This window comes from Sprattus sprattus (genome assembly GCF_963457725.1).
Source record: "Sprattus sprattus genome assembly, chromosome: 2".
NCBI lineage: Eukaryota > Metazoa > Chordata > Actinopteri > Clupeiformes > Clupeidae > Sprattus > Sprattus sprattus.
Window position 1 is genome coordinate 40,301,930 of NC_137921.1, and position 27,934 is coordinate 40,329,863.

Sequence of the window (27,934 nt, forward strand, 5' to 3'; positions counted from 1 at the left end):
CAATGTAAACTATGTTGACTGCTGTGGGACATCTGGCAATAAGTATGACTAAGTTTATTTTTGGCGTTGATGTAGCACAACGTATCAGTCGATTGATGCATGCATAGAAACTCTGCTGTTGTGTTTGAAATGTCAGTTTCAGATGTACTTAAATAATACCTAACAGCTACTGATAACTTCTTTTCAAAATCTAGGAGGCCAGGCAGCCTTGCCTTAATGTAGGCTGGAAGGTATTCAAACCTTTAAGTACAGACGTTATAAGAAGGCTACTGATCTTGGTTTATCGTAGCTTTTGTAGTTAAACACTTGCGAAGTATTGCCTTGTTGTTGGTGAATCCCGGTAGGCTTGGTAAATCAATGTCGGCATCAACAATAACAACAATGCAACATGACATTGTAACAGCTCTGCGTAATCGACATTATGGTTATTTAAGCCTGAGGTTTGGGCAAGCTGGTTGACATGACATTCTCGCACAACGATAAATTGGGTTCAGGTCTATTCGAAAGATACTGTCTCGCCACTTCCTGTGCGGTCGAAACCTACTTGAGGGGAATATGCACACACACCCATCCTACTGTAAAAGCAACAATTGCATTGCATACCTGACGCTGTGCATTTCACATTCATTAGATTAGAAGATCTATAGCTACGTAAGTAATGTTTTGTGAGGAAGAAAGGAACTTACTCAGTTTCTCACCAAGGAGTTAGACGGTGGAAGGTCGTCGGAGACCATTACACAATAGTCCCAAATTTGAAATAGGCCCTCTGTATACGAACATGAGAGAATACTATCACATATAAATTATATAATTTGTACTCTTTCTAGAGGTGCGTTGTGATCATGTATACTGTCTGTAATGCTGGTAAAAAAGTTATTGATATATGAGCTCAACAGTCAATCAAGTTACATACCTCCCTTTCCTTCTTATGAAGCAAGGTGTTGATTGGCTGGAACTCTGTATGGCTCGGTCTGTTTCTCTTTTACAGAGCCTGGACTGTGTACAAAGTTTTGTGTTGGTTTTGTCCTTTAAACATTTGTGTCAATGAACACACCGTGTGTGTGAGGGTGCATGAGTCTGCTCACCTAGTGGATGTGTGTTTGTTTGTGTGTTTGTGTGTGTGTGTGTGTGTGTGTGTGTGTGTGTGTGTGTGTGTGTGTGTCTGTGTCTGTGTCTGTGTTTGTGTGTGTCTTTGTCTCTGATGGCTCTGAATATCTTTGACTGTCTGACTCAGCAGAACCGGTGTGACCCACCAACCCCCTTTTGCCAGGGTGTGTGTGGCCATGGCAACCAGTCCAGCTGTGGGGGAGAGCCAGCTCCAGAGGATTATCCGAGATCTGCACGGTACTCTGTGTGTCTGTGTGTGTGTGTGTGTGTGTGTGTGTGTGTGTGTGTGTGTGTGTGTGTGTGTGTGTGTGTGTGTGTGTGTGTGTGTGTGTGTGTGTGTGTGTGTGAGAGAGAGAGAGAGAACAAGGGAGAGCCCTCTCTGTACCTACTGTGTGTATGCGAAAGGTATGTATATGTGTGGCAGTCTGCACACGCATGGTCGAATTTGTGTGTGAGTGAGTGTTTGACTGCGAGATAGAGAAAGGGTTACCCACAACCCTTTGTTTGAGGTCGAGGAAGAGGGACAGCATGCAGATCAGAGACAACAGTGGACCGTGCCTATCAGTCCATCCCCTCATACACCGGATTTTAATGTGAAACGATCCGCTTGTTCAACTTATTTTTTTGTATCTCGTGGAATTGCAGTGTGTTTGCTGCAGCCGGTTGTGCTGCACTGCTGCTGGGCCGACATGTCCAGCCTCTCCCTTCGCCCCTCCGAGGCTCCAGCACTGTGGAAGCAGAGATTGGACGTGCGGAGGCAGAGGGAGAGGTTGCTGAGGGGACACCCGTCCCCTGTCTCCGCTCAGTTCCTACGCTGGCTCAGAGGCACGCTATGTCCACAGTGCTGTTTACCAGGATGAAGGGACAGGACAGGACAGAAATGTCAGAAGGGGAGAAAGGGAGGAGGCGGAAAGGCAATTCAAGCATGTGTAGAGAGTTGGGATAAAGTTTGGGACATGACAGTACTGTAGATGAGGTGTGGAGGAAACTGATGATTCGGTTGTTTCTATGTATAGATATGTGTCTGATTTCTGTGATCCCAGATGCTGTTGCTGAGCTGACAAAGGAGTACAAAGAGACTGGAGAACCCATCAGTGATGACAGCTCCAACCTACACAGATTTTCCTACAAACTAGAGTACCTGCTCCAGGTGAGTGTCACTAAAGTCCTTATAGGCATGTCTTGCCACTCTGTAGCCAGCTTGGTTTTGCCTCCAACCAGCCATTCATACAGGATAAGGCTCCTGTCCAAACTAATGGGTAGAGACCTGTAACTCCACATTGGCTAGTCCCTCAGATCCTTAAAAGTATATATTGGGCTTCGGTGTTTAAATCCGAAATAAAACATCACAATTCAATTTTCAGTTGACACTCAAAAAAGGCTAAAAACCACTTCTGTTTTAGCAATTTCACAACTTGGCTATTTCTGCAGTAAAGGCAAAAATGAATGAATGTACAGGTGTAGTAGGGCAGATAACAGCCATTTTTCATTGAAATTGTGCAAAATGTGATACAAGCACCAAATTTGGCATAGTGGTTCCCAAGGGTCTACTTAGAAAATCTGCCTGACGTGCCATTCAAAAATCCAAGATGGCGGACATTTTCCAAGATGGCCGCCAAATGTGTCTGCCGAAAATGGTTTTGCTCATATAAATCCATGTACTTAATGGATTTAAATGATCTTGCTGTGGATTTCTATGTTTTCTTGCATGCTGATTCAAATGTTTTCTATAAAAAAAAAGAAGTGAATAACTAACACTTTTTGGCTATTTAGATCAGTCTTTTTCTGCATTTTCGCTTGCCTAATGAGTGTTTTGCCTTTTTTTACTATGGGCATGATGGTAATTTCTAAATGTATAGAACAGTATTTACATTTAGTGCATAGGGTATAGGGTGTAGTAGTAGAGGTAGGACCTTTGTTTCATCAGTCAGCCACATTCTCCTGATGGACTCCAGGCACTGGTCCTCAGTACTTACCTAACTCTATGGCTCCAAGAAGTTGCTAGTGCACGACATGGCACTGCTCTGTGTTTGAGGGAGTATGCCATGATCCAGATGCAAAGTGCATGAAGTCAACAAACCAGACCTGATTGATCCATGAAGCCATTTTTTCTAAAGGAGTGATTGTCGGCACTACCATGGCACACTGGTGAAAATTACTACAGACCTGTTAAGCAACCGCACCTGAATTGACAGGAGGTGCTAGCGCGGGAGAGCCGAGCCAAGGATAATGGGGTTTCAAAGTTATCTGGATGGTGTACAGATCGCACGGGACATAAATGACATTGGATGAACGATCGGGCTAGGTGTAGGGCAGACATGCATGAACCTAGTTGTATCCCATACAGGAAAGTGCCCATGATACAGGTTGGTAAAAGGATAAACCCTTGGCCCTGGTCATCAGAATGGCTTCAAATACCAAAGGTGAGACTGCATCATGGCAGACCAACTGGACCAAGTGTTGCCTCTGTCACACAGTTGCCTCACATCTCCGCTTGCAAATCCTGCCCGAAGGGTAGAGGATGGATACAACCTCTTAGGGAGGAATATTCCTCTATTTCATGCAATGAATGCACTACCAATCAAGATGGACCCACGAAGGCTTGATGACGGCAGTGGGAAAGAGGCAACCCTGAGGAAAAATCAAGCACAGTACCATGCTAGTTGCAGGCTTCTGTTCAGCAACAGTAAGTTACAAAGGGCAGAAAAGAAAACGTCTCCTGCGATGGATGAGAACAGCAGCACCAACAAAATACCACAGAGATTGTCAGACCCCAAACGGATAGAATGTTTTATATGTGAGGAGGAGGGAGATCTGGATGACTTTAGACAAGCTATGACCATGAAACTGAACAAGAGAGTCAACAAGTGTGCAAAGACTCTCAATGATGGAAAGCTGCTTGCCAAACTGAGTGCTGGAGATGTGGTGGCGCAGGAACTGAAGTACCACAGTGCATGCTTGGCTGGTCTCTACAACTGAGAACGAGCTCATCTGCGTGCTGAAGAGCTGAGGGAAGCAGAAAACTCTGAGGGAGGTAAGAGGGATGCATATCCAATTGCCTTCTCTGAACTGGTAACATACATCATTGAGACAAAATCTGCAAGTGAGAGTTCAGCTCCATCAGTCTTCCGACTTGCCGACCTATGTATGCTCTACAGGCAGGGGCTGGAGCAGCTTGGCATCGACAGTCATGATGTTCATGCTACCCGACTGAAGGACCAGCTGCTTCAACACATCCCCGATCTACAAGCTGAACATCATGGACGTGATGTCCTACTGGCCTTTAAGAAGGATGTAGGGTCAATTCTTGCACAAGCAAGCAAATGTGGAGAAGCTGTTCATCTTGCAAAGGCTGCTGGGATGATCAGACGTGAAATGCTTCAACACAAATCACAGTGGAATGGCACGTTCCATGATGGCTGCCTAGAAGATGCTGTCCCATCATCACTGCTTCAGTTTATTTGTATGATTGAGCATGGAGCAGACATCAAGTCACAACTCCAACATGGAGCCTCAAAGTCTGACCTTGCAATGGCTCAGTTCTTACAGTACAATTGTTTTGCCAAATACAAGGCCGGATCTCACGTCCACAGACATTCCAAGGACCGGGAGACACCATTTGTTGTGTACATGGGCATGTCTGTGTTTGCAAAAACAAGGAAGAGGCAGCTCATAGACATGCTCCATGACAATGGACTCAGCATCACCTATGATGGAGTCTTAGAAATCTCAGCCCAGCTTGGAGAAGCTGTTGTAGCTCAGTACGTGGATGATGGAGTTGTCTGTCCACCAGTGTTGAGGAAGCAGGTGTTCACAACGTCTGCGGTGGACAACATCGACCACAACCCAACAGCAACTAAGCTCAAACTTCCTTTCATGGTACCAGTATGTCTCTGTTCCAACACCCAAGCCCTGAACATCCTGGTGAGGAACGAGAGCCAGTGAAGCTCAGTGGAGATTACAGGGTGAAGAAAGTTCCTGAGCTTCCTGATGCATTCACCAATGTTAAACCAGCGTACCTTACTAAGAACCCCAAACCTCCAGCTGTGCCAAGCCAATTATGCCAAGCACTACATTCAATCCAGCCACACCTGAAGGAAGAGTACAGGTGGCTTGATGAGGTGTCTGTCACTGAGAGAGTGGGTGATACTGAGAGTATCACATGAGCAGCCCACCATGCAGCATAGAAGAGGAGCCAACCTTTCAAGTGAGCATGACATCACTGTTGCCTTTGATACGAGACCAGGCTCACACTGCCATCCCTGCAGAGGCTTGGTCTTGAAAAAATGTGGATTGCCTTTGGGCAGGGAGCCAATGCTCAATGGATACCAGTCAGTGCCAGTGGGATCCTTTATTTCCATGCATTCACGGGCTGTGACGTGGTCTCGTCTTTCCATGGGAAGGGAAAGAATTCTGCATGGCTGACTTCGGAAGTCTGTGATGAGGTTTCTAAAACCTTTACAAAACTCAGCAACTGTCCAACAGAGGTTTCTGAAGATGACCTGCAGAAGCTGGAGAATTTTGTTGTCGTCATGTATGACAGATCAAGTGCAGCTACCGGTGTTGACGAGGCAAGGCTGAATCTCTTTGCCCATAAGCAGAGGTCCTATGATGCGATCCCACCAACCAGTGCAGCCCTCATGGAACACGCAAAACGTGCTGCTTACCAGGCTGGTATCATATGGGGTCAAGCAACAGTAACCAATTCAGAAGTCGCCAGTCCTGCCGACTGGGGATGGAATCAGAAGGGAGACATATGGCAGATCTGTTGGACAACGCTTCCACCTATTGCAGCCAGCTGTAAGGAACTGACCCAGTGTTCCTGCAAGAAAGGCTGCAACCGGAGATGCAAATGCTTTCGTTCAGTGCTCGCCTGCACTGCACTCTGCAGCTGTGTATGTCAGCTGTAGTGATACATATACAGCGATGTACGTTGGTGTCAGTGTTTGGGCCACTGTAATAGTTTGCTTTGGAAGGACGATTTTTACAGTATTAAGGATTTTTATTATTATTTTCAAATTTAGTTTCCGTCCTGAATAACATGATCCAAATGCTAAGTACCTTAATGCAAAATGGGTATATTTAGTGTTTATATTTGTGTAAATAAAGTATTAGGAGTATTATTTGATGTGTTATGTTGCTTTTTTTATATAAAGTGTTAATTTTCTACCATTTACAGTATTATAATGCTAGTGAAGGTAACATAATTAGATTCAGCATGGAAGAAAACATACAATTCAACACCAAGATCACTCAAATCCATCAAGTACATGCATATCTATGAGCAAAACCATTTTCGACAGACACATTTGGCGTCCATCTTGAAAAATGACCGCCATCTTGGATTTTTGAATGGCACGTCAGGCAGATTCGTTAAGTAGACCCTTGGGAACCACCATGCCAAATTTGGTGCTTGTATCACATTTTGCAAAATTTTTCCATTATCTGCCCCACTAGTGTGATTAGTCCTTTTTAAGACATGGCCGGTCTTCACTTCAGTTCCAGTCTCCCTAACTCATTTACCTTATGTCCACTTGTCTATTCCATAAATGCACACCAGTACAGCGAAATATGTGCACAAGTACACGTGATTGTATGTTAACATTTTGTCGCAGAAAAAACACAGTGGCCTGTGAAAGTATTCAGAGACCCCCTTAGTTTATGTTTACTTTTTTTTGGCAAACCAATGAAACATCAAATATTGAAATGGCTTATTTACATAAGCATTCAACCCAGTTGGGAGTGTGCTCCAAATTGAGCTTGTTTGCATTCTGATTGCTTTAATTATCTCTGAGATCGCAAGAACGTGCACACACATGTGCACACAAACACACACACACACACACACACACACACGCACACGCACACGCACACGCACACACACACACGCCCAGAATCCTAAGTGCATAATCAAAGTTAAAATTAGGTCACAAAGTTCAAGAAACTATGCAGATTTGCAGACCCCAGATATAACTTTGAATGCTTCGGCGTGCTCAAGTTCCCCCATCATTTTGAGATGTAAGAACCTAGGAATCAATCACATTAGCATTTCTTAGAGCTTCATGTCCGACTAAACTCAGAAACCAGCCAAAAAGTGCCTTGGGTTGGGATGTGTCCAAATGCCACTTTAATAGAGTATGAGGTAGAGGTGCACCACCTCTCTTTTGCATTTCCCTCTCTCTGTCTCTCTCTCTGTCTCTCTCTCTCTCCCTTTCTCCCTCTCTCTCGTTCCACTCTGACTCACTCACACTCACGCACATGCACACAGATACACAGATGAACACACACTACACACTTACTCTGAGGTGGTCTGACACTGGCTCCACAGCTGAAATGGCATCACCCAAACCCCAACATGCTAAAACACCACAAGTCTATAGGTGTCAGCTTGCAAGTTGAAAACCGCAGTATTTAGTTCAACATTCAGTAAAAATGTAGAAGTATGTCTGAAGAACAGTATTTTTGAAGTACTTTGCATTTTTGTATCAGCTGTTGAATGATAATGTTTGTCAAAAAATGTTTGTAATAGGTTTAATAATAGGTTTTCTGAAATGTGCACAAATTAGCAACAGTTTTGCAACTGTAATGTTTGTGTTATAGTAAGTGTGTGTGTGTCTGTGTGTGTCTGTTGTGAGTCCAGTTTGATCAGAAGGAGAAGACCACCCTGCTAGGTAGCAGGAAAGATTACTGGGACTACTTCAGTGACTGCTTAGCCAAGGTGAAAGGAGCCAACGATGGGATTCGCTTTGTCAAGTCCATCTCTGAGGTAGTGTACTTGTGTGTTTCCATGGGCCTGTAACTACAATATCGTGTTTGGCTGTTTCTATATGTATATCTCTATTTATGGGTCTGTTTGCAGTTGTTGGCATGAGAAAACGGAGGTTAAGTGTGGGTCTTACTAGAAAAGGGGAAATGGAGAGGTTAGCAATATGAGATGGCGTTTGTGGTTGTGGACTATGGTTTCAGGGATAGCCAGAGTTAAACTGTTTTTGCAGATAAAAAAAACTACAAAGAAAAACATCAAAAACATGCTGGTAAAAATGGCTGTTATTAAGGATCATACAAGTTGTAGCTATAACATAGGCTAATCTGAACAGGAAATTTGTGTTTTGACATTTGTAAAATGAGATGTAGTGGCAGTGATGACAGACCTCCACGTTTATAGGGGTTTAACTTTTGCAACAGCATGCAAAGTGCTTATATACAGTATACGTTCAGTGATCTGTACCCTGACTGAGCTACACTGGCTAAAATTGCCTGTGTTCTGCCTGTGTCAAACGTGCCGGCAGAGGGGCTTCGTCTTGAGGAGGAGACAATGATGTGACACATGCGCATTGCAAGCTGAAAAGACACATTGGATGCGTTTGATAAGTCGGCAGCAGAGGATATTGCCACAATGAAAAAAGGAGGAAATAGCATTTTACCTGATGGCCATGTGGGCCAAGCCTTTTTTTTAAACAGGCTACAGGAGTTTAAAGGGTCATGGATGTTTTGTCATAGTTTACAATTTAGAGGACCATGTTGAGGTTGAGATCATTACTGTTCAGTATATAGTCCAACTGATTTGAGGTTGTTATCATTCTTTCGTCAACCTAGGTGTAAATTATATTTGCGTTTGTAACATAGACTGTTGCTGGAATGTGTGTAAGGGGAAGTTTCAAATATGTTTGGTAAACATTTTTTATTTCCGGACACCGGGTCTGAAAGAAAAATACTTGCAGAAACCCTGTTGTGGGCATGTGAATGTCTCTTGAGTTTGTGGGGGGTTGGGGTCTGACTAGGAAAGGCAGAATAGAAACAGAGAGGTCAGCAACGTCAGCACTGTTTGTACAGACATCACTTGTAGTGCGTGTATACGGAGCGGTAGGCCTTGCCTATTATTACACTACTTGCACAAATGGGTCCATGTTCCGTCATCAGTCTGATTTGGTTGTGGTAAGTAGCTGTGTCTTACAGTGTGTGTGTGTGTGTGTGTGTGTGTGTGTGTGTGTGTGTGTGTGTGTGTGTGTGTGTGTGTGTGTGTGTGTGTGTGTGTGTGTGTGTGTGTGTGTGTGTGTGTGTGTTTGTGTGTGCAGCTGAAGACGTCTGTGGGGAAGGGTCGCGCTTTCCTGCGCTACTCTCTGGTGCACCAGCGTCTGGCTGACACACTACAGCAGTGCCTCATGAACCAGAGGGTCACTAGGTGAGCCATGTCCACATCTCACCCGAACAATACAGGGCCTCATCCAGTTCACCACCACATTAGCATACTAAACCCCAACCACCATCACTGTCCCTGTCCTAGTTTTACACCCTTTCTTTATATGTTTCGCCTGCAAAAGCACCAGTGAGACACCTTTCGTGTCTAGCTATAGCTTGCAACAGTAAGAGCGTTTTCACTGCCAAAAGTACTGCAGCAGTCAGAAGACAATACATAATAAAACTGGGCGTAACTTATTCTGCAGTTCCCGCTAGAAGCGGCTGACTCAGGCTCAGAAACAGAAGGTGCAGTGTCCAGCTGTGTGAGGATAAATAATACCAGTTCCTGAAATGTTAGTGAAAGTGCAGTTCCCTTTCGCTTTGCCATGCATTCTTCTCCACAATCAAGTATTTCACTTCTGTTAAAGGGAAATGGTAAAGTTCACACAACCTGTAGAAATGAATGGGTGAGAAAGAGAACAATATTTAGGCATAACTGTAACTTCTGTTATGTCAAGTGTGCTGCTTTCTGGGTCATTTGAGTTTCAAGTTCTCCTCTGAGAGTGGCAGAGGCCTTGCTGTGCTATCCTGGGTTCACAAATTCAACTCTGGTTAAACGGGTTACAAGAACAATTCCAGTCATCATCAACCCTGTGTGTGTGTGTGTGTGTGTGTGTGTGTGTGTGTGTGTGTGTGTTTACAGTGACTGGTACTACTCCCGCAGCCCCTTCCTGAAGCCTCACATGAGTGTTGACATCATCAATCATCTGTACGAGCTGAATGACGTGCAGTTCGATGTGGCGTCACGGGGTCATGACCTTGACTCAGACTGGCCCACTTTTGCTAGGTAGCCAAAAAGAATTTTCCTGCCACAGTAACACAATAAGCCACAAAATAAGAGTTTTCATTCACCAGGCATTGCACACATTTCCCTTGACAATATTCAATATTGATTGTGTGTGTGTGTGTGTGTGTGTGTGTGTGTGTGTGTGTGTGTCTGCGTCGCAAACGTGTGCATGGTCATCCTGTAGGAGGACTCTTGGCATGACCAACTCCCCTAGTCACGTGTGGAAACCACCCAGTCGTAGTTCTAGCATCAACAGCCTGGCTAGCTCCTATTCACAGGTAATACACACACACACACTCACACACACACACGCACACACACAAGCAAGTACACTCTCTCAACACTCACATCATATTAAAAATACTTTAGTTGTTGTATTGCAGTTTGTGTTAGCCTGGATACCAGCCTAAACTCCGCCCACAACATTTTTGGTCTGGGAGATTCAGTCTGGCTTTGAGTTGGGAGAGATTCAAGTCTTCGAAAAAGTCGAAAAAGCAATCTGTAAGGGCGGGCTTTATACGATGATGGACAGATGATCAACCAACGCTTGAGTTGAATTAACCGGTAGATTCGAACTCCGACCAAGATGGCCGCTTCTCGGGAGCTTAGTGGGGAATATTTTATCTGAATTAAGCTATCTACACGACTTTTTAATGTCTACATTGACTCGGTTAGTTGTGTATGTGCAACACGAATGTTGCAGAGTATTGTTTGTCTTAACTAAAGCTCTCTAGACCATTATTGTTAGGTCGTTGCTAACGCGTACACCAAAAACCCATTGAAACACACTGTAGCTTCTAGCCTTGCTGGTAATTAAGTAACGTGAGCAGGCATATTTTAACAGCTATTGACAGCGCATTCATTTTGAAAGAGGAACAGAGAAACGCGATCAAGGCATTTGTCGATTGAAAAGATGTTTTTGCCGTCCTTCCTACGGGATCAGGTAAAAGTTTAATCTATCAGATGGTAATACTACGTTGCTCTGATTGGTTCTAGGTATCCAATTCAGCGAAGAGGCATTTTCTTTCCTGGTTCGTTGAAACACGCCCCATAATCACAGCCCAATGGGTCAGGATCAGACTCATATTCTGACTAGAATTATGATTATGACATCGTCAGGCTAAGTTTGTGTTGCAGTAGTTATTGAATTATTACCCCCCTATAGATGGCAGCATTGGATTGACACATAAGAAATTGTGTTCCAAGCAGAAGTCCTCATACACACTTTATGCTTCTCTTGCTCCCAAAAGACATAGAATGAAGGACTCAGGAATATCAGTAATTCTCATCGTTACATTAATACAACTCTGACTTTCTTTGATTCCTCTATTGTAAAGCTTCTGCTATCAGTCATTAATCCCATTCATTTCCACTCCCATTTGTCCCCATTCTATCTATCACTTTCTGTATTTCTCCTTTCTGTTCTTTCTATTCCTCTCTTGTTCTATTTTCTGAACTCCTATTTTGTTGCCCTCTCTCTCCAGGTCCATGAGTTCCTCGGCAGCCCAGACATGGACCGCAGTGGCCTCGGTTTCCCCGTTGACACGAGCCTGGCCGACGACTCGTCGGTGATGAGCGCGGTGGACGAGCTGCGACTTGAGCTGGACCAGTCGGAGCTGCGCGAGAAGGAGCTGCTGGGCCAAATGGGCCAGCTGGGCGGGGAGGCCTCGGAGCTGCGCGCCGTGGTCCTGGAGCTCCAGAGGCAGCTGGACGTCTCGCTGGAGGCCCAGACCCAGCAGGTGGAGCGCGAGCGCGGCCTTGCCACCCAGATGCAGGCCCTGAGTGCAGCGCTGGAGGCCCGGCAGGAAATGCTTGATGCGGCCGAGAGACGCGGGCGGGAGCTGGTGGATCAGCTGGACTCTGCAATCCAGGAGAAGGGTGAGCGCGCCACTGGGCACCTCGACTCGGCCCAGAAGATCCACCAGCTGCTGGACGAGCTTAAGGAGGAGCAGCGGGAGCGCGCCCAGGCCCTGGAGGAGGCAAGCGACAGCCAGAGGAGGGCCGAAAGACTCGGCCAAGAGCTGAAGGCCGGCCAGGAGGCACTAGAGCGAGCGGAGAAGAAGAGGCAAGACTTGCAGGAGGAGTGCAGGCAGCTGAAGGAGGATCGGGGCGTGCTGAAGGAGCAGCTGGAGGAAGGGAAGAGCGGGGCCCAGGAGGAGAGCGAGGGGCGCAGGAAGGAGGCAGAAGGCCTGAGGGAGCGGCTGGGCGCGACGGAGGCCGAGAGGGACGGGCTGAGGGCGAGCGTGGCAGAGCTGGAGGCCGCCGCCAGGGAGCAGACGCGGCGCACCGAGGACTACCGCGCCCAGTGCAGCAGCCTGATGGGGTTGAACGAGGGGCTGCTGGAGACGGTGCGGCGCTCGGAGGAGAGCCAGAGGGATCTGACCGAGGCCCGCGCCGCACTGGAGGCAGAGGCGGCCTCCCTGCGCAGCAAGATGGCCGATGCCGCCACCGCCGCAGAGGAGAGGGAGAGGCGTCTGCGCGAGGAGGCCCGAGCGCTGGAGGAGCGTCAGCAGAGGGCTGCTGCGCAGATGGAGATGGCAGAGGTCAGTGAGGTCGACCCCGCTCATTCGCTTAATTGTGATCCAGAACACCGAGGCGTGAAGGCGGCAAGCAGGAGAAACAACAAAAAATAAACACACCAGATACTAATTGGCAGGACAAACATATACCCATGTACATGCATAGATATATAATTTTCTGTTTGACTGCACTTGTGAGTGCGCACCCAGTGAACCGGCAAGGACATAATGTGAATGAGGTATACCATCATACCATAAGTTCTCATGAGATTTACTTATGTTAGGATGGCAGATATGTTGAAAACTCTAACCAGGTCCAGACAGAACTAATTTCATGCATAACTCTCCTCCAGTACAGCCTGTTCAGTTCCAATAGCTCTAATATGTCTAATGCAGTATGTGTCATGTTCATGGTTAAGTACATGAGAGAGATGCAGAGCCCTATGGAAGGATCTTATTCCAGTAGCTTCTGCTGTATGCTCCAGTTCAACTGCATTGATTCCTCACTCACTTGATCACTTCCCATGTCTTTCTTTCAATGCTTCTTTCTCATTGCTTCACTTTGTTCTCCTTCATTTGTATCTTTATGTCTCTTCATGTCTCTACCTTTCTCTTGCTCTCCTTCTCCTCTGTCTTTCCTTTCCTTTGTCTTACTGCTTTTAATTTTTCCCTTTCTCTTTCCCTCCCTCTCTCTCTCTCTCTCTCTCTCTCTCTCTCTCTCTCTCTCTCTCTCTCTCTCTCTCTCTCTGTATGATCTCTCTCTTGCTCTCCTTGTTCCTATTCCTCCCCCTTTCTCCTCATCTCCATCCGTCCTCTTTTAGGCACGGGTGCAGCGTTTGGAGGAGGAGAACGCGGCACTGCAAGCAGGCAGCGAGGAGGCTCAGCGCCGCTGCCTGGAGGAGGCGCAGCGGGAACGTCGGGAGGCGCAGGCGCACGCCGGCCTGCTGGAGCAGCAGCTGGGCATGCGGGGCGAGGACCTGAGCCGCCTGCAGGGGGAGCTGCGAAGCGCAGTGCGTGACTCTGAAGAGGCCCGTGCCCAGCTGCGCGTGGCAGAGGAGGCTCGTCAGGAGCTCACAGCCCGGGCGGAGTGTTTGACGGAACAGGAGGGGCGGCTGAACCTCGCCCACGTGGCTGAGCTCCAGGAGCGGACACAGCGCGAGGTGGCACTGGGCCGTGAGGTGGAGGAGGTGCGCGGAGAGGTGCGGGAGCTCAAGGCCCAGCTGGAGCGCCTGGCGGTGGAGAACGCAGAGGCGCGTGAGAGCCTGCACCGCGCCAACACCGAGACGGCCGAGCTGGGTATCAACCTGTGCCGTCTGACGGCTGAGCGCGAGGAGGCATGCCAGCGGAGGTGCGAGGCCGAGCAGGAGGCCCAGATGGAGGCAGAGCACCTCAATGCCAGCCTGGCCGCCCTCAGGCAGGAGAACACCAGCCTGCGGCAGGAGCTACAGCAGGCCGAGAACCTTCCGGAAGCGCTGCTGGAGGTGCAGGAGAAGCTGGAGAAGGCAGAGTCCCAGGCCAGGACGCAGCAGGACGCCGGGCGCGAGGAGATGCAGGCGCTCAAGTTCCAAATGAGCTCTGAGGTCATGAGCCAGCAGAGCCAGATCCAGGTACAGCACAGCACGGCACAGCATGGCACAGCACAGAACAGCACAGGGTTCAGAGGGATTATAGTCCTAAACAAACACACCTAAACCCCCTAGTGAGTGTCTAGCCGTGAGCAAATGCATGAGCATCTAACCACACACCCAGGCTAGAGTGTAAAGTCATGATTAAAACATGAAGTGAAAACTCTGTGAGTACTGTGGATGGAAGCCTGGAGCTGTGGTGTTGCTGAAAAGCTATGGTGCTGGAATGCCTTACGGTGATCAGACATACGTATGGTCATCAGGAGGTTTCCCATGTTGCATACAGATTATACTGGCTGCATGTTGCAACCTCCTTTAGCTAAATACTGAACTCTACACACACAGCTAGGGCCTTGCATAGCAGACTCCACTGCTGGATGGGAGATTGGGAGTTTTCTCACAGTGTAGAAACATGCATAATTATGTAAATGCAGACAGATTCCATTTATTCATTTGCCATTCATTCTCCACTTTAAGATAAAATGAGACAGAAAAGGAGGTTATATCTTTGATTATGGGGCAGACTTGATTTGCGTTTGACTTGTCCCCCAGGCTTATTGACTGCTAACTGTATTTCAACAACATGGTCGTTGGGATAAAGCTGTCCGTCTTGTTTTGTGTATCCATCCAGAGTTTGAAAGAGGAGCTGGAGGGGTTGAAGACTCAGATGAAGACAGAGGCGAAGAGAGCGTCCAGCCTGGCAGAAAAAGTGTCTGAGCTGGAGGTGAGTGACCCCTACCACACTTAGAGAGACAGAGAGGGACACAGAGAGAAAGAAATCGGCTCGGTGGGAGAGAGGAAGGAAACACAGAGAGAGTGAGAGCACTGAGAATGAGACCCTCGCTGTCTTTCACTGTCTGGAACTGGAGCAGTTATAAACCCTGCATGATGATATTCATTATGACTCCAGACCACTCATCTGTTGGCTGTCAGGACCAATGATCACTGAGCACACACTGAGCACTGCATGCACTGAGCAGGCACTTGCACAGGAATTTTGAAGGACCATTGCTCTGCCCTGGAAAAAAGGGGCAACACGTTCATTTTTGTCACCGCCGCCGCCACGCCCCCTACCCCTAGATGTATATTCTCCCTATATCACTTGAAACTCTGAAATTGTCAGGGTCGATCACTAACCGCCGCCGCCACACCCCGCCCCCTGGACGCATATTCTGCCTCTATCACTTGAAACTGTGAAATTGTCAGGGTCAATCACTAACTGCCGCCCCCCCCTGGACGCTTATTCAGCGATTATTTTATCTAGGCCTACATAAAGTTCTGCAGCCGTAATACTATTTAAAAAAATGTATATTTCCTTCGGAGGGGCAACTTCAGTTGAGGAGGGCAAGCGATAGTTGCCCGAGCAACCTTAGCCCCCTCCTGTGCACGTCCCGGGAGCTGATATTAGTGTCGAGCTAGATTTGCCTTGGGATTGGTGTGGAGGTGGGACGGTCGGACTCGGGTCAGATGTTGGTATGCCACGGCACATGCTTTACACTGTTAAAATAACGACTTGCTGTGAGCTGCGCCGTCTCCCGCTCCTGACAGGATTGCCATCTTCTCTATTGAAGAAGTGGAGAGGGTCTGTGCCTGCCCCGAAGGCATAATGTCTGCAGAGGGGCCCGAAGTGCAGTGCAGGAAACCGGAGAAGGAGACTGAGGGACAGAAGTAAAAGACAGGGGATAGGAAGGGTCACTGTATGGGGCCGGAGAAAATGGAGCAGGAGTGGGAGAGAGGGGAGAGTGAATGCAAACGTGATATAATAAAGAATGTGACAGAGGGGTCTGGGAAAGAGGGAGGGGGTGAAGGAAAAGTCAAACAAAAAGAACGATGAGAGAGGGATAGAGAGAGAGGGATAGAGCTTGAGATAAAGAGTCAGCGCTAGGTGGAGGAGAGGAGAGAGAGAGTGTTGACTGTTTCACAAGGAGCAGGAGGAAGAAATGCATAATTAGTCCTGGAGCCATGCTGTGCCGAACACGCAAACACACACACACACATGCACACGCAGACACACACACCAAGAGACACACATTGTCTCTCAAACACAAAACATTGATGTCAAAAAGTGGGCCGAAGTTCCAATGACACAAAATGGTTGACTTTACTGGGTCACGGTGGCATGATGTGACATTATAATTTATACAATAATACTGTGTCCTCTAGGTAATTAATCATAATGAAGTTGAGTCCAGAGTGTGTGTGTTTGTGAAGGGGGCCAGTGAGGAGTATTCTCAGCTGATCGAGGAGAAGGATGCTCACATCACCAAGGCTGAGAGGGAAATTCGTGAAAACGAGGCAGATATTCTAAAGCTTCGAGAGAAACTTGACAGGTAGGCACTCCCCTCCAGCACACGTAGCACACTCTCTCACACACCCACACAGAATTGGCAATAGGGAGGTAATGATTAGCATTCAAGCCATGTCACTCTATGGGCCCTATCTTGCACCCAGCGCAATTGACATTGTCACCGACGCATGTATCATTCCTATCTTGCACCCGGCGCACAGCGCGATTTTCCCTCCAGAGGCGCGCTTTGAAATGAACTTGCGTCGACATGGGCGGGGGCGGAACAGAGAAGGCGTTTCTCTGGCGCAAGTGGTATTTTGCAGTTTCAAAACAACGCCGTGCGCCGTGCGCCATTGACCACAAAAAAGCTGGTCTAATGTCAGAGGCGCAATGTCTAAAGTCTGTAACGCGTTTTCAGAACGCTATTTTAAGGGCGCATGTGCTTGCCCGCACAGTATAGGACCTATAGGCTACACTTTACTTCTGTCGTCTTCACGAGAGATTTACACCAATTGTTTGGCAAGCCATATATAATTACAAGGAAAATAAAGTATTTACCACATGAGGAAATCATTGTGATATCCGTATCCAAGACATTTTAAAACTAGGCATACATCTAGCGTACACAATTGACCCAAATTATTCAGGTTAATTGAAGCTGCGTGACATTTGATTTATTGTATGGCTTTGTTGCATTTATTTAATGCCAGTATTATTATAAATCTTGTAAACTCATCTCTGTGTATGTGGACTTTATTTATGTACCTTGGGTTTGGTCAGCTGGTGCACTGGCTTGGATGCCGATTTCCATGCCCCCAAATCCCTGCACGCTCTCAGGCGTGAGGGTAGACGTGGCGATGTCCTCTGCTGCCGTCAGATCCTGGGTCGAGGCAGATCCACCTCCCGTGAAGCCACGAGAACGTGTGTTACCTTCCAGCTTGGATGTCCCACGTCTCCGGACGTCATTATAGCGTTTTCGGGTGCCCCGTTGCAGAAACAATCACGGCAATATCTTGACATGCTTGCTTGACTTTGCTTACTTTTGGAGGGTTTCTCGCATCCCCATATATATCTATCTCCCGGCTTTTTACAAAGCCATACAATAAATCAAATGTCACGCAGCTTCAATTAACCTGAATCATTTGGGTCAATGTGTAGGCTACGCTAGATGAATGCCTATTTTTAAAATATCTTGGATATGGATATCACAATGATTTCCTCAAGTGGTAAATACTTTATTTTCCTTGTAATTATATATGGCTTGCCAAAAAATTGGTGTAAATCTCACGTCGGTCTCCTCGGCTGTGAACTTTTCCGGTCTTCCACCAGGTAATTCCGCCATCAAAATAACAAGCCACTATGGACTATGCGATCCTCGCTCTTAAAGGGAATGTGAGATGACGCTCGGATTGGTTTATTGCATATTACGCCCAAACCACACCTATGGCTGAGTAACCTCATTTGGACCAACCCTTTTGACACTTGCGCTGGACGCAAGTGTGTTTTTTCCGCCGTTAAAATAGCAACTGCGCCATAGAGCCGCCCACACAGCTACTTGCGCTTGGCGCCGTCCTACTTGCGTTTCTGATCGGCAAGATAGGGCCCTATGTCTGTCTGTCCCCTGCTCCCTCTTATTATCTTTTTTTGTTTTTCCCTCTCTTCCTTCCTTCCTCACTTTCTCTCTCTCTCTCCCTCTCTCCCTCTCTCTCTCTCCCTGTATCCCCCCTCCAGTGCAGAGCAGGCGCTGGCGGCGGGACAGGGTGTGTGTGGGGACCTGCAGCAGAGGCTGGAGCAGGTCCAGACCGAGGCCCAGAGCCAGCGCCTCAGCATGGACGCCCAGATCCTGGAGCTCACCAACACCAAGAACCACTTGGAGGAGCGCCTCATAGAGCTCATCAAGTAAGTGTGTGTGTGCTCACGTGTGTGTGTGTGTGTGTGTGCAAATGCACTGGTGTGTGTGTGTGTGTCTGCACATGCACTAGTGTGTGTGTGTGTGTGTGTGTGTGTGTGTGTGTGTGTGTGTGTGTGTGTGTGTGTGTGTGTGTGTGTGTGTATCTCTCTGTACTTGCACCAGTGTGTCTGTCTGTGTGTGTGTGCAAATTAAATGTCTGACATATGTGAACTTTATGTATTGATGTGTTTGCATGTGAGTGTGAGTGAGTTTCTTCATGGATTTGTGTGTGTATGTATGAGTGAAATGCTCACGTGTGTGTCTGCACGTGCACGAGTGTGTCTGTGTATGTGTGTGTGTGTGTGCAAATGTCTGACGTGTGTGAACTTATTTATTGGTGCTGTCAGTTAAACGCGTTATAACCCATTTTAACGACGACAATTTTTTTCACGCAAGATTGACGTTCTTTTTGGCCTCGCAAACTGTGTATTTTTTTCTCATGCTGTTACAACAACTAGTAACCTTAGAAAAATGCCAGAACCACGCCGGATCTAGCTAGACCGGAAGCAAAACAATAGGCACACTGTTTGGGCTTGAAAGCCGGCCAATAGTAGTAGGTTAGTTACGGTTTCAGTGAAAGGTGAGTGTGATACTGTGAAATGGATGATAAAATGTGTAAGATGGTCCCCTTGACAAGACCAAATTGGTTTGTGTCCCGCCTGAGCCTCAGTACGAAGAAAGCAACTCTAATGCTTTCACATGAGTATTCATCTGAAGAGGAGGACAGTATTGAGCAATGTCTGGAGCGCTACAAGGCAGAGCCTCTTACTGGCATGACTGTCCCCAGAAATGGTGGTCCACACATGAAGCGGCACACAGCAAAATGGCCTGCCTTGTATTTAGCAGCACCGGCAACATCTGTACCTTCTGAAAGGTTGTTTTCAGTGTGTAGGCATGTTGTGCAAAAAAAGCGAGCTGAACTGTTTGTCTGAAAATGTCAACAGGCTTGTCTGTTTGAGTAGCTGGCTGAAAGCAAAGAAGTAGTAGGCTTACCTTTTATTGGTAACCTTACAATTACGGTTCATTGTTTCTGAAATAAGAGGCCTGACTGCTATGTTCACAGCAAACTTGAAAAAAGGAAATATTAAGCCATGGTTTAACTGCACTATAGTCCATGTTTACCAGAAATGTGCACTTTATAATTTTATTTTGTAACGCCCTGTTTGGCAATGTTGTTTTTCAATAAAATAAAACATTTGCATAAAGCAAGCCAATCCACTTTTACATGTTAATAAAAGGAAAAAAATGAATGAAGTTACATTTAGAATAGATGAAAATTTGCGATTAATTGTGATTCATTTTGAGTTAACTATGACATAAATGCGATTAATCGTGATTAAACATTTTAATCATTTGACAGCACTATTATTTATATATGAATGTGTGTGCATTTGAGTGTGTTTCTTCGTGGATTTGTGTGTACGTGTGAGTGTATTGCTCGTGTTTGTGTGTGTGTGTGTGTGTGTGTGTGTGTGTGCAAATGTCTGACGTACCTTAACATATTTACATATGGATGTGTGTGCTTGTGAGTGTTCCTCTATGGATTTGTGTGTGTATGTGTGAGTGTAGTGCTCTCCAAGTGCATACTCCACACCCACTGCTCCACATTGAAAACCCTCTACAGTCTCCTCAGCTTATTAGTAGCTTTACAAGACAGAAAACAAGAACAAAGCTGACTCTCCATTCAACCTGACAGAGATGGGTCACACGAAACAGACACAGCCGGTACAAATACCAGAGCGGGAGTAGTCGCTTTATGTGTGTGTGAAACCATGTAGGCTTATCTATATTTTGTGCGTGTGTGAAAATATCTATCTGTGTTTGTAAATCTGTGACTTCTGTTTGTAGGCTGTGTGTGTGTGTGTGTGTGTGTGTGTGTGTTTGTGAGCAAGAGCATATCTATTGGACTTTGCTCCATAGGGGGGGCTGACATTTCTCAGACACAGACAACATAATGAGAGCGGAATCTTACGGTAATATAGCAAAAACAATCACACCCAGAGGGCAACTTCAGAGCCACTGCAAAACTACCTCCCTACGGGTGTTAGAATATATTTAAGGCACATATCTCAGTAGACAGACACAGTGAGACAGACCAGTCTGCAGGAACACAGTCCACTGCCTGAGAAGATTAGGTAGGGGAACGTGTACGTGTGAACAGTTAGGCATGAGGACTTGGGGAGAAAAGGGGCTGACATAGGGAGAAGGACAGACAGATGGACAGTTATCCTAGCAAACACAGCATGATGGAGAGCAATAGAATACTGGCAGATGGATGTCCATCTAAAGAAACGGAATGGCAGATTGGCAGACGAGAAGGATGACGGATGACCGGCAGTAAGCACCCAAGCAGCAGCAGGAGGACATAGATTCTGACGCATCCTCCGTAAATTCCTCCCATGTTTAGACAGGTATTGTGCATGTAAAACAGATTCTCTAAAAAGCAGAAGGATGCCTTTATCAAACAGGCACACACGTGTACACAGCGAGAGAGAGAGGGAGAGAGAGAGAGAGAGAAAGGTCATAACCATCTGAAGTGTGTGTGTATGCGTTGTGCACTGTTCTTTTCTAAACACCCCACAGCAGACTAATCAGCTCGAACTGGAACAAATACCAATAACAGCGGATTTTTATTATAAATGACATGCATATGAAGCCCCCTTCTCTCTCTTTCTTTCTTTCTTTCTCTTCCTCTCTCTCTTTCTTTCTCTCTCTCTCTCGCTCTCTCTCCCTCCCTTGCTGGATGTGTAGGGATAAGGATGCGCTGTGGCAGAAGTCTGACGCTCTGGAGTTCGAGCAGAAGCTGCGGGCTGAAGAGCAGTGGTGGCTGGTGGACAAGGAGGCCGCTCGCTGCTTGGACTGCAAGGGCCAGTTCACCTGGTACCTGCGGCGTCACCACTGCAGGTGTGCGCACACACACAAACACACACATGCGTACACATTTACATTATACATTTATTAGAAAAGAAGTCTCATACACAATCAGAGACATGCACCCATTTGGGCATTCATCAATCTACACACCCTTGTCTCACACACACACACACACACACACACACACACACATAAACCGACATCATTGCCCATGCATCGATAGCCCCCAGTGTTTCTAGCTAGCCCTCGTTGAATTCTGTGAGTAGGTATGAGATAGAAGAAGATATCAGACAAGGTTGCATCTTCGTAATCATCACTTTCATGTATTCCAGTTTTCTTTATGACACTGTTGTGGTAGTAATACTGCTGTGTGTGTGTGTGTGTGTGTGTGTGTGTGTGTGTGTGTGTGTGTGTGTGTGTGTGTGTGTGTGTGTGTGTGTGTGTGTGTGTGTGTGTGTGTGTGTGTGTGTGTGTGTGTGTGTGTGTGTGTGTTGTAGGTTGTGTGGGCGCATCTTCTGCTACTATTGCAGTCATAACTTTGTGATGACTAAGCACAGTACTAAGAAGGAGCGCTGCTGCCGTGAGTGTTACACAGAGCACAGTGCCGTGGTGGAGAGGTTCACGCCAGCCGAGCTCGACACACACCCCTCACATCCACACGTCCAGCCAGCCCCCTACAAACCCACACCCAGGGTGACTGGTGAGGATCTATTTCATTGTCACTACGTCAGTGAACTCTGACTAACTATCATGGCTAACTAAGACCTTTAAAGGAAAACTCATTAGAACGCTAAAACTAGCAACCAGAAATCAGCTATTCAATAGTCGATTACTTCTAATTTTTAATGAGAGAACTGCCCCCAATTGTGTTAATCAACCACAGGCACTGAATGGGATGCTACGTCAGAGACCGGAAGTAAAGAAACCCAATAATACCCACTAACACAAGCTGTGTGTATGTGTGAACTCAAGAGGCATAGTCCAGAGATGTGCCATAATAAAATCAATGCAAAGGCACGTTGGGACATCGCCAAGCTTGCCCAGTCAAGCTGTATTACAATGAACTTGAGAGTCTATAAAAAGGGCTGGTGTGAAAATTATAAAAAAAGACAAACAGCCAAGGATGAAATAGTGTATCTTTGAGTCATTATGAATGCTCATAATGATAGCTGAAATATGTTCAAGAAGAAGTAGATGACGTTCACTAGGCATCATTTAGGAAAAAATACACGGCAAAAAAAAGGCTTTACATAAAAAGGGCTAACTTAAACCAACCAAAGAACAATAGGACAACAATAACATCACATATGTTACATTTTTTTTTTTTAAATTAGCTGTTCTTCAACCAATGTTTTGTGGGATTTTCTGACAAACATTGAAGTAGAGTAGGACTTTTTCACAAAGGTGTTCTTTAAACCACTGAATTGGTACCAGTACGTGATGAGTCATGGAACAGTTTAAGAAGTGCTCAGTTACTTAATTTTGACCTTTTCCCTTTTCTCGGTTATTGCTAACTTCCTGTCTGTTGTTACCTAGTGACGGATCCGGCTACCAAACAGGATGATGCAGTATATGACATCATCACCGAGGACGAAGTGAACGGCATCTATGACAGCGATTCGCTCTCACACACAACAACTGGCTCACAGGAGGGGGATAGTGAGGCCAGGGCACCCACTGACCTGTGAGCACACACTAACACACACACACAAAAAAATACACACGTGCATCACTCAAAGACAAGAAATCACAAACGTAAACGTACACATACACATATACTGTAATGCATTAATATTTCTGTATAGAAACACTGAGACATATAAAAATGTCTTCTATACAAACATGCTGACAAAAACTGTTTCTACAGTTATTGAGGTAAACAGACACATGTCTATCTCTATAGGGATTCTTTTCACTTATAAGCTTTCAGAAACTCATAATAACATTTTAAGCCTGTTATTGGCGAAAACAAGAGGTTTACTTATGCAGATGCTTGCACCTTGGAATTACATTGTATAGCCATTGTGCAGTTACTGGTTATAGCCTTGTAACTCAATACTGGACCACTTTCGATAGTGTGTGTTTGTAAATGACAGCCCAAGTCTGAACATGTAGTGAGGCTCAGATGATTGTAAATGTATTCATTGACAATCTCCACGCACTCACGAGCCGTGACAAATATCCATTTCTCTTCTCTTGGGGGATCTTTAGGATGTCAGTGTGAATGTGCTCCTCTCTCCTCTCTAGGGATGCTGAGGACAGAAGGACTGGGGACACCACCCCTGAAGAGCAGGAAGAGGCCGTGGCCACAGTGCAGGATGCCGAGATTAACCTGCTCCAGTCAGGAGAGTTAAGGTGAGGCCTGGTCACACACACACATACACACACACACACACACACACACACACACACACTTTAATTATTTATTTGAATCAGCCAATCACATTTACAACAGAAGGGATTCAAATATTTCTGGAGATAATATACACTTTGGTACTTAAGGGTACAGAAAACTTTTTCTCAGGTAGGCCTGCTAATCAAAGGCCATTTCTGAACCAGCGTACATTTGGAACCTCATTGATTTTTTTTTGCTACGCAAGGGCTGGTACTTGGTTAGTTTGTCAGTAAAGGTTACGGCCATATGTCACACACACACAGACACACACACACACACACACAGACACACACACACACACACACACACACACATTGTTAGACTAGACACAGCTAATGACCAACCGCATAAGACTAATTAGAGATCAACATGGACACACACAGACACTCCATACTGACAAACTCTTAGGAAGAGCTAACCACTGAATTAGCAGTGTAAGGGTAATGAATACAGTAGAACATCTGCTTATTGTAATCACTAGTCAGATGAATCTGTTTTTCGGAGACAAAAATGGTTATCACAGTAAAAATAACAGTTATGTGAAAATGTCGTAGTGAATGTGATGGCACTGATTACACATGTGATGATGAGTGGGCAGGGATCATCGCCGTTGTTGTTGAGTGATGTTGAAGATGAACATGGCTGTGGTGTTTTGGCAGTGAGTCAGTTTGCCTGAGTCTGGAGGAGATCTGTGGGTTCGGGGACGCGTCACGAGAGCTCCAAATCAAGGCCAGCAGCTACAGCCTAGTACCCATCAGCGTGGGCGACCACGGCCCCACCATCAGCTGGGTGTTTTCATCTGAGCCCAAGAGTATCTCCTTCAGCGTGGTCTTCAGAGAGGACACACACACACCCCTGGAGCAATCAAAGGTTTGTGTGTGTGTGTGTGTGTGTGTGTGTGTGTGTGTGTGTGTCTTCAAAGAACCACTGAGAAATGCAGGGTCCTTTTTGTTTTTGTACACCCTGTGATTATAAAACTCATATACTTATTGTGTTACTCAGACAGTCAGTTCATATACGTGTGTGTGTGTGTGTGTGTGTGTGTGTGTGTGTGTGTGTGTGTTTTGCAGGTTCTGATTCCTTTGACTCGCTGTAACTCGCACAAAGAGACCATCCAGGGACAGCTGAAGGTGCGGAACCCTGGGATCTACACACTTGTCTTTGACAACTCATTCTCAAGGTATGCTTTGCTATATTATGTGGGCCTTTATAGATATCTGTGTGTGTGTGTGTGTGTGTGTTAGACATATGAAGGGTGTCTTGTGTGGTGAAGTATAGAACAGTATGTATAGTATGTCTCCATAACTAGGTGCACAGGAAGCTGTAGTGACGTGGGGGTGTGGTTTCTCTTTCTGCAGGTTCATCTCAAAGAAGGTGCTGTACCACCTGACAGTGGAGAAGCCCGTCATTTATGATGGTAGTGACTGCACACAATGATGGTCTCTACCTAGAAAAGTTACTGGGTGCTGACCAGAAACTGGCTTGTCAGGTCTTACTGTTACTGTACTGCCAAGGGCCTGGATTGTATAACATCCTTGTAACACTTAGGATAGTCATGAATTGTTTTGTCTGTCATATCTCTGACCTTCCACCATTGAGAAATGACTGACTTCTTAAGTTATCACCGTCCCAAATGCTTCATGGATCATTTAGAATCAAGTCCCTCTGGTGGTATGGACCAGTTGACATCTTTTGTAAAAATCGCTTTGTCAATCATAAGGAACTAGGGACTCAGGGAGGGTATGGGTGGATATTACATTTATTTTAATTAATTTTAATCCTTTTAACCTACACTTGTGACCCTGTGCCAAGTATAAAGGGTGTGTGAGGGTGTGGGTGTGTGTGTGTGTGTGTGTGTGTGTGTGTCTGTGTGTGTGTGTGTACGTGTGTATAGTACTCGTGTTTCTAATGGTCTGGCATTGTTTTTTAACATATTTCAGATTTGTAATATTGATCTTTTTCTTTGTCATAGACAAACACTGGCATTTTGTCTGTGGGTTATTTTTAATGCCATTTACTGTTCAAGCCCATTTCATAGGCAGATACCCCACTCTTCCTCCAGCTGGTTTGTTGCCTAAATACTACAAGCACAAAAGGAAAAGATTATGTGTATTGCAAATCCGTGTAGAAAAGTTTTAAGTTTTTTTCCTTTTAGTGGCGATCACTAAAGAATGCTAAATAACTGGAGCAGTTGCACACCTTGTCTGATATACAGTCAGACAGTGCTTAAAAACTAGTAACTTTGTGTCATATTTGGCTGTCAAAATGCACCGGCAGCTTTTAGACCCCAAGTATATTTCTCCTACTAAAATACAAATAGGAGCCTATCCAAGTTTATGGAATACGAAATATTATTCATGGGGTCTTCTCCTCCCTTTGGCTCATATACAATGTATTCTCTTATGTACACTATAGTATGCTTCCTGTATGAGAGTTTTTTTTGTAAACAGAAGTGAGATTGATGAAAAAGTCCCAAAAGGCTTTCATAGACACAGGTAATCAGCTTGCAGGAATCCAAGCCAAATCCCCACAAGCTCCAGAAACAATTTGGGAATTTATTTTTAGCGGCGATGCCTAAACTCAGGGAACGAGACCACATCCCTCTCGAGTCAGGCAGGGCTTTTATTCTTAAGGGGTTTTTAGGTCTCTGTGCAGAAGAAAAGTCTCTGGCCAGTGGTCTCACTGGAGAGGCCATAGCCAAGGTGTGTTCTGTATGTGGTTTTTAGGGTTCTATAATAGGAGATTACATGGAGGCTTTGATGGGATTGAGTGGCTGATGGGTACGAGTTCATTGAGGGAGAACTGGTGACCAGTGTAGTTAATGGTGACTGCTCTGTGACACTGATAAAGGTCCTGGTAGGGACTGTTATGTGTGTGACAGACATACTCATGGAATACTTTTGAAGTACCTGCGCTTTAAAAGACACGCAGAGACTGAACGGGCTCAGTTCCAGTTCTAGCTCCTAAAGCCCATGTGTTCAGCTGAAAGGAGATTTAAGAGCTGCAAAGCAACACCAAGACAAATACCGTTCCCAGGTGATAAGTCTTTTTTTAGTTTAGTGTTTCCAGTTTGGTCTGCTTTAGTCCCTTTATATTAAGATAATGGTTTTATAATAATTTTACAATGATCTGGAGTGGTCAGTGGAATCAGGTGGAGTATTATGCCATTTGTGGAACCAATCTATTTGGTTACATCTGTAATATGAATTTATGTCACTCATATTGTCATAGGAATCAAGTGAAGGTCTGTATGCAATCAGTCACTTCTATTCAGGGGGAACATCATAATATTTATATTACTAATGAATGCTCTAAAAGCCACAATCACTTAAGTAGGTACTGCTTATATTGAGATACAGTTCTATATTTATATATAAACGTTTTATATCTCTTTCATCTATTTTGTAATTGATAGAAACAAAAGATGAGAAAAATATGAACACTATATATTTTCAGCACAGTTTTGCACTTTTGAAAAGAAACACATTTCTTTTAAAAAAAAAAAAAAAAAAAAGGAGATAAATGATTTTATAACAGTTGCTCACAATTTTGGAGTTGGTGTCCATTAGGGCTTTTTACTGATTGATTGTGAGTAAAGAATCTTTTGAAGATGTGTTGCATAGTCCTTCAACTCTAGATGAGAAATTGCCGTGTGCCTGGAACATGCACCCATGTCAACAAATGTGTCTCAGAGCCTCTTAGAGAAGCAGAACCTCCTGAAGCTGATTATATGTGAAGTGCAGGTCCTGTTCTCTTCCAGAGGTAGTTCATGACTCTGGACCACACTTTGTGTAGAAAATGAGTGAAGCCCTGAATCTAAAATGATATAGAATAAGACTCTCTCTGAACAAGGTTCAGCTGTGCTGTCAGCATTACTGTTGAATGGTTACTGGTCACATGCTGCATGTATCTTGCTTTTGGTCAGAGCAATAAACTCTGTAAAGACAGTTTCATTTGTCTTGTGTAGTTTTTCACAATTCGATTACATACACAGCAGTCCTACTCACCTGTCCTGCCTAACAAAACTGGCATGAAGGCTAAAGAGGAATAATGTGACTACCATATTGGCAAATAAGACCCCCAAGCATGAAATATGGTCAGGGGGTGACTATCCAGATAGCAAGCATATAGCAGTCCATTGGTGGATTTTG

The 27,934-nt window shown here is 45.5% G+C and overlaps 1 protein-coding gene across 4 annotated transcripts; it reads left to right on the top strand.

The window, feature by feature from the left end:
• On the top strand, positions 1-27,731 carry fyco1a (FYVE and coiled-coil domain autophagy adaptor 1a). 4 transcript variants are annotated; one of them, XM_080832846.1, is made up of 19 exons: positions 1-42; positions 1,235-1,344; positions 2,151-2,257; positions 7,748-7,873; positions 9,183-9,289; positions 9,989-10,132; positions 10,317-10,410; positions 11,617-12,675; positions 13,473-14,258; positions 14,908-15,000; positions 16,488-16,606; positions 18,295-18,462; positions 21,266-21,418; positions 21,886-22,088; positions 22,925-23,072; positions 23,636-23,743; positions 24,443-24,653; positions 24,854-24,963; positions 25,142-27,731. In XM_080832846.1, exons 2-19 carry the CDS (start codon positions 1,284-1,286, stop codon positions 25,218-25,220), a joined length of 3,876 nt encoding a protein of 1,291 aa, XP_080688972.1. In that variant the 5' UTR covers positions 1-42; positions 1,235-1,283; the 3' UTR covers positions 25,221-27,731. The 4 variants fall into 4 exon arrangements, with proteins under 4 accessions (XP_080688972.1, XP_080688973.1, XP_080688971.1 ...); XM_080832847.1 differs by having other exon boundaries at positions 16-42; positions 1,238-1,344; XM_080832845.1 differs by lacking the exon at positions 1-42 and adding an exon at positions 59-131 and having other exon boundaries at positions 1,238-1,344.
• Positions 27,732-27,934: the final 203 nt, after the last annotated feature.